Source organism: Diadema antillarum, unplaced genomic scaffold (assembly GCF_040938485.1).
Source record: "Diadema antillarum isolate AM-2024a unplaced genomic scaffold, OU_Dant_1.0 seq00000127_RagTag, whole genome shotgun sequence".
NCBI lineage: Eukaryota > Metazoa > Echinodermata > Echinoidea > Diadematoida > Diadematidae > Diadema > Diadema antillarum.
This window is the reverse complement of record NW_027271206.1, coordinates 374,476-382,328: the sequence shown is the minus strand read 5'-3', so window position 1 is coordinate 382,328 and position 7,853 is coordinate 374,476. Positions and strand designations below refer to the sequence as shown.

Sequence of the window (7,853 nt, the reverse complement as noted above, 5' to 3'; positions counted from 1 at the left end):
GAAATAATTTGAAAAACGATGGTTAAATTTTCTCATGGACCATTTGTGGTGATGCTCCAGTCAAAATATCCTGCTTCTCACTGACGAGAAGTGGCCATGAAGGCAATCGATTGTTTACCTGCGTATCCATGGGTTTGAAGGCATTGTGCGGAGGGTTCCATTGTGCTTGATAGATGTAAGGCAAGGGGGCATTACATAACAACACGTTCTTGACGTCAAATGGACCGGTTACATTATTTACTATGGGTGAATTTGAAACGCTAAAACCTACTCTTCAAAACAGTTTGACAATGACCTTCTAAGCTGTCTAAATCTTTTTCGTAAGAATACGCGTGAGAAAGACACACAGACGCCCACAACTACTTATCACAAACCATAGAATGCACACTGTCACACAGCAAGGAGAAAACATGTTTCAGAAGTACTGGGGAAGAAAATGTCGATATGTTATCGTGTGTAAAAATGCACACTTATTCTATGATTACATATATATCTACACATGTTTATCACAGATAATTCTTGTATTGATATTGTTGGAAGAGATATCATTTAATCATTTATAATATTTATATTCATTATTTCTCTGTTCCTGAAAGGCAGTCTTTCATTGGACCCTGTTCACAACAATAATCATTCATTTTTGTGTGTCACTCTTGGCTAGTTAGAAGGAACTAATTAGAACTTGACACAGCGAGTACTTCACTAAAGCAGAGGGAAATAGAAGTAACGCTTCTGAAAATAATGCTTTTCTTTGTCGAGTGCTAGCTCTGATGGCCAATGTTGATATGCGAATTATCCGGCTTGTATGATTTCGGAACTCATTGCTGAGCTGTATTCTCTCTCTCTCTCTCTCTCTCTCTCTCTCTCTTTGTCTGATAAGGGGCCAGAGATATTGAAAGACGTAGGATTTCGCCTTATGAAAGAAGTGAGATTAGTAATTATAGTCTGGCATGAGACAATCGAAAGATTGGAGAGTAATCTGTTACAAGCATATGTACGGCTGTCATATCTATATTTTCTTTGATAACAATCGTGGTTTCCAAGGGAGAAATCTGGCAGAAGACTATCATAATGGTCACATTGTACTGGGATTTCTTGTGGTATTCTGTTTTACACATTTACTCTGAACAGTCAGAAAGTGTTTTACATCAATGGTAAACAAGTGATAATGGTCCCTCAAATGAGTTTGTACGTCCGTACTTTCCAATTCAATAGATATTAAGGTAGATGGAAACAGACTTCTGGAAATAAACAGATAGGCGATGAAGGGGAGGATAGCACTTTTGTAGTTTTTGCTAAATACTCTCTTGCTTAACAGGTAAGTTGAAAATAATATCAACCCGTTGAGGACGAGTCCCGAGTATACTCGGGCAAGTGTCTATGGGAAATGCGTGTTGTAGCAAAATCAGTGGGTTATGGTAAACTCAATTCATGTCGTAATCAACAAACACAAATACATTCAAACACGCATACAAAATGCACTTTGACCATATGAATACATGTTATGTAGAGAGCGAGAAAAAAATATATACTCGCAGTGTACTATTATGATCATGTATGTATGTATGTATGTATGTATGTGTATACATATACATATATATATATATATATATATATATATATATGTATATATATTTCATACATAAATACATACATGTGTACAGACATTTCTTTCTGAGGTATCTACTCAAGTACGTTTGCATTACAAAAACAAATTTTCTTGCTTTTTTTGGACTTTCCTTGTCATGAAAATGTGCATTTCGTTTGAATTATTGTCAATTTTAATGTAGAGTAGATTAAATTGTTGCAATGTTAGGACAAATAAACAAAATCAAGCGATTTATCAGAGCTGCGTTCGATTCTTGATTGCAGAAAAGAAAAAAAAGACACTTCTTCTATTGCTTGTTCCCGAAGTAAACACTTTTCAAGTAAAAAAAAAAGACAAATCATTTCAGACAGAATCAGATGCAGTTTAATGCAAGCTATGTAAAACGATTCAGAATGAGGCACATTTCGTCATTGCTTTTCCTTTGTTGCACATTGGTTGTGAAACTTGGAATTCGAGGCAGACAGTTTTAAATCATATTTTTACATTAATCCTAGTTTTTTTCAGTGTTTTCTCCCTCGTGGACAAAAAGAAGGATTACATGGAAAAGAAGATGAAAAAACTCTGAATTCTATACTAGGTGCGCCAACTTCTCCTGACTCCATACGATATTAGAAATTCATGGCAAAAGTTCAAAAGGGAGAAATTATCGATTGCCATCTTAAGTGTACTGCGTCTTCAATCTGTAATTATTATCATTATTATTAACTATAAAGGGGAGAGAATTGAAAGCGACCAATTCACTTTAACTCTGGGTTCAATAAATGCCAGTGGACATCACATATATGTTTCAAACTCACCCGGTCACGAGATCGCATTTTGAATCGTTTTAACTTTCAAAACGATACGTTTTTTCAATACTCTGTGTTTTTTTTCCTCTTACGCACTACACATTTTTCCTCTACTTTTCAGTGTTGGAGATCCATTGTTCACGAAACTGGTCTCTCACAACTCGAGATTTTCCTGTTAAAGGATCCACTGTAGATTTATGGTATACATATTTGTAAAGAGGGAAAAATAACCTTTCATCGTGCAACTGAAGCTATCGATTGGTTCATGATGGCCGTAAGTCGTCGATTTTCGCAGAATACGGCTCAAGGGAGTCATGCAGTTTCTTTATTATCATGTAACTTTAACTATTTCATGATCCTTGGGAGAGAAAGCAAGCATAAAATCAATAGATATAATGACACTGAAAAATCGAACGAGAAATCAAAACCGCTCTGATAATGTAACCGCTTCTTCTTAAATCTTCCTCACCCAAGTCATTTTAAGTGATACCTTATCAATGAGAAATTTTGTAAATGTTTTTGTATTGATTATCCAGTTTACTGAATAGGGGTTGAAAAATATGTTTTTCTTTCCGGTCATAAAGCTGAGAAGCCAATGGGGAAACAATTCTCTCTGTGACTTTCAAAAGTAAGTCCAGTCGAAGAGATTGAATTACGTTTTTTTTTTTTACATATTTGAATGAATCAATATCTACATCAATAAGAAAGTCCTTCCTATATGGATTATTGGGTTGACCTCAATCAATATCACAACTATCTTCTGCAAGCAAGATGTGTTGTATGTTAACTAAGAGGAAAAGTCCCGAGGATAAATTCAAATTATCCGAAAGTGACATCAAAGCAAATATCAAATAATATTAAAGCAAAGCGTCCACCATGGATGATTGTTCAAGAAATACCCTCGCATTTGGATACGACTTTGGAAAAGCATGGAATGTGGTAGTACTCGGAGGGACGAAAAGAAGAAAGAATGTGACAAAAAAAGAAAAGAAAAGGAATGTGAAATTATGAAGGAGAGCCAACAGTAATATCTTGTAAATTCTATTCAGGAAAATTATGTGGTGACAAATCTAGCGTGAAATAGATGCAGTAATATTCAAATAACAAAATTAACAATTACATACTTTGATGGTGTTCAAGCTTACTTAAGTACCCAGCTATCAACGTGTGTGCGTGTTTGTGTGTGTGTGTTTGTGTGTGTGTGTGTGTGTGTGTGTGTATGTGTATTCTGTGTGTGTAGAGTTGTGTGTGTGTGTGTGTGCGCGTGCTATTGCGTATCTTTCCCCTATCTATACCTTTTCCACTTCCTGTCATCCAAATGCATAGTTTGACAAGCTGAGTCTTTCAGAGCATCTTTCTCTGTTCTTAGTTCTATTTTACTGATGTGCATGCGCACTGGATCCTGCAGTTACCTTAAACAGTGTTAAAGGAGATCTGTAGAGCAAAATATACCTGTTCTTCATCCGTGTCGTCACAAACTGACAGTCGAGAAAGCTCTCCGGAGACACCGCTAATGCCAGCACCAGGTACACTTCTTCAATTCAATTTCAAGGGGTATTTTATGCCACGTACTATTTGTCCGCTCTCGTTACTTGTAATGTACATATTTCAATGGTTCAATTAGTTTTGTAGTTGTTTTGATTAATTTCTCAATGCTAATTCTCGCGCATAGATAAGCTTTACTGGTTCGCTTCAGATATAATATTTTTTCACGAGCCGTGTTTAGAACTAATTGTTCTTTCAACAATATTGTTAGTTAAATGGGCTAATTCCATGGTTCAGTTTTGCAGCTTTTTGTCTTTGCTAATTGTGTCTGTGTATTTGAAAGTTTGTGCATTTTGTGAAAGCACATCAATAGCATGTAATCTACTTCCTGTTGTGGCCACCCTTAGCAATGCTGAGCGCAAAGTATATATTCATACGAAAGTTGCCGCCTTTGTATTAAGTGTTTTTTATGTTACGATCGATTTAAAAATGTGAAATTATGTTAGTTTCTGAAATCGGATGGAAATATTTTGCGACGAGATTCTTAGCTTGTTACCCTCTTGAAAAAAAAAATCATACCAGAGTGGCATGAAATCATAGCTCTGCTTATTCTACTTCTTTTCATTCCTCTTCTTCTATAATTCTTTATCAAATCTAAAAGCCACACAATGTAAACATTGATTTCTGCAGATTGAGTAGAATTTAACAAAACGTTATCAATTTCACTAAAATTCAAATTCGAAATCAAAATCAAGTAAAACCTCATTTAGAACGTAGAAAAGAAATAATTTATGTGAAATTTGGCAAGCATTTTATTGAAAATGATACACAGGCAGCAAAGAATAACATGTTCATGTCTATGATCGGTACAAGAAGAGGTGTGTATAGATAAATTTATTCCTACATTCTGGAGGTAGCGACTAAAAAAAAAACCCAACAACAACAACAGCAACAAACTTGCTTGTACTTTGTGGTTACCTCAGGGGGAGCGGGAAAGATGGGGTAAACAGCCTATACAATTGCAAAAGTACTAAAGTACTACTAATTACCATTTTCCACGAAACCTGCAAGTTAGTGTAGGTAAGCATGTCATGACTCCGTAAGACTTATTAAGTGTATTGTAATCTGAAATCATTTTTTTTCATTCTCTTTGAGATGAAACGAGGAAGTATACATTTTACAGTGCACACCCGTTATAACGAAGTTCTCAGAGCCGACCGTTTTCATTTGCTATCCAAATGTAGTCGAACAGTAAAGTATATAGCGATTATATCCATGACATTATTTTGATCTTTTACTTCGTTGTAACAAGAAATTTGTTATAACTGTGTTCGTTATAGATTGCATTGTACATACTGCGCCATGATCATTAAAGATAACTTTTAAAAAAGTAATTACTTGATAAAAAGATAAAAAGGGGTTGGAGTTACTGCATCGTTGAAGAAGAATGTACAAATCAATCTAAACAATTGTGAAGCAACATAACAAGGTTTATCGCTACTTCAGCTACAGTAATTTACAAGTTGTGGCTACTACCGAATTAGTACCCCCCCCCCCCCAAAAAAAAAGAAAAAAGAAAAGATAGAAAACAAGATAAATAGAATAAAATAGTGTTTTCTTTCTGTCCGATCGCAATAAAACCACTATACAGTTCGTTTGGGGTAACCTTTATTCTACTTATCTGAGATTTATCATCATCAATTTAAGATAAAATAATGCTGTGGCGTGTTACGTTGAAAATCCGTATACATACAATGCGGATTGTTTTGAAGATGAATGATCCATGACCACCATCATCGTACGTCATCAGCAACTGTGAGGCTCTGTGAAAGTTTCACAGAAGTTTGCATGCTTTGGTGCGGTATGGAAAAAATGTAGGTCTTAGAAGGAAGAATAATTCTGCGCAGGAAAATATATGTTTCGAGGTATAAATTCTCTGCTTTTTGGAATACACATTACCAAGTTAATACACTAAACCTCTGCGTGTTTGGAATATTATTATGATATGAAACATAGTTGTCGCTGCTGAATTACATTTTTGATTACTGTTCTGAGTAGCCTTCCATCCGCACTTTGGGAAATGACATGTATATAAATGTAGGCTAATTATTAAAAAGAATCAATTTCTTTCTATGGTAGTGTGCTTTTCTTTACGTTGTGAATTTACCATAACATTTTAGATTATGTTCCAGGTCTGTATAAAAAGTATTACACTCCTGTCACTTCGTTTTCCGTTTTCCGCTTTGATTTCTTTTACTCTCTTAAATCTAAAGCTATCTAATACTTGTTAAAGGTGAGCTTTAATGAACGTCAGATAATACTGTGATGGCTTAAGCTATTGTTTTGCTCTCGGAGTTGATTTACCAGCGTTTACTGACAATAGCTCATCGTGAATTCTGCAAACAGTCACTCAACAATACTCAAAGCAAGTTTCAAATCACACTCACAAAATTGATAGGGCCTATTATAATTCTCATATCTCTTTCTTGCATTCTACTGTTTCTCCCCTTTTTGCCCTTTACTCCTTCTTCTTGCCATTAACGTCTCCTTTTGTCTCATTTTCGTTCATTTGTTTCGTTTTGGTTCAAAAAATATAATATTGTTTCCTTGCAATCCTTCTTTTTCAGGAATCTTCGGACACATCAGATGTCATTATAGAATACAGACTGTACCATTTGTTGCCACAAATTCCATATACGCATTTTAGAGACTTCTAGTGCCAAACGCAAAGTTTAAGAGACTGAACTGTACAACCCCCGGTATATTGTTGCAAACCCTACGAGATATTGCGACCATATTATTCAATCAACAGTATAATCCCTCTTGAAAAGAAAAACGTCATGGAATCAGCAACCTCTGCAAGCAAGATGTACACTGAGATTGGCCTAATGAAAGAGAGAATTGACCAAACCAGTCTTGGTATCACAAACATTGGTGTTAACACTGCCGGTTGGACATGGAGAATAGTATGGTCGTGGACGAACCTACTACAGTTGCTTCTCACGGTTGTCGGCATCGTAGGCAATCTCCTGGTCATCTTTGCCCTGCTCGGGCGGAAGGCAGCCCGATACTCCACCGACATCTTTATCGGTGCGCTGGCCGTGGCTGATTTCCTGACGTCCGTCTTCATGATCCCCATCCCGGTGGCAGGGCGGGTTCCAGACACCCTCGCTGGCAATGTCTACTGCAAGCTCGTATTTTCCAGCTACTTAATGTGGCTATTCGTCACCGCCTCCGCCTTCATCTTGACGGGGATGTCTGTGGAGCGCTTCGTAGCCGTTGTCTGCCCGTTGCATTTCCACCAGATCTTCACCAAACGACGGGTGTACTTCTATCTGGCGTCCGTTAGCGTCTGTGCAGTTTTCGCCAATTATTGTTTCACCGCGACAGTCAGAGTGATCGGCAACCGGTGCGTGGACACCAAGACGCATACTCTCCGAATCTACCTAACCATTTACCTCTTCGTCTTGAGAATGGGCGTTCCCGTATTGACGATGCTGGTTACCCAGATAGGAACAGCCATATCCTTGCATCGCCAGTCCCGTGAACTTCAGGCAGTTCTTTCAGCGGGCACCGGCAAAGACAACACCCCTAGCTTTCACGTCAAGGCTCGAAACCGCATGGTGCAGATGACAGCCACTGTGGTCATCGTATTCATGCTCAGCCTGGGTCCGAACCACGTCATCATTATGATTTCGGCCGTCAAGGGCACCTTGGACGACTATCTATTCAGCCCCTTCTATTACGCTATCGTCTTTCTCACGCTCCTCAACTCCTGCGTCAATCCGTTCATTTACGCCGCTCGCTACCCGAGATTCCGTAAGGCCATCCGGGGCATCTTCACCGCGGGCCTGAGCGGGAAACGGGCGCCTGTTTTCGATCACGGTGTCGGTGACAGTCACTCAGATTCCACACAGGTCGATACTAGTAATCTGGCCTCAGTATCCAGTGTTACTATTAAGGCTGTGTAG

The 7,853-nt window shown here is 37.8% G+C and overlaps 1 protein-coding gene across 1 annotated transcript; it reads left to right on the top strand.

Moving 5' to 3' along the window:
• Positions 1–6,722: 6,722 nt before the first annotated feature.
• On the top strand, positions 6,723–7,853 carry LOC139727355 (melatonin receptor type 1A-like). Its single transcript, XM_071638315.1, has one exon. It carries the CDS (start codon positions 6,723–6,725, stop codon positions 7,851–7,853), a length of 1,131 nt encoding a protein of 376 aa, XP_071494416.1.

Excerpts from the sequence above, each read along its gene's own strand:
- LOC139727355 (XM_071638315.1), top strand. The coding sequence starts at position 6,723 with ATGGAATCAGCAACCTCTGCAAGCAAGATGTACACTGAGATTGGCCTA.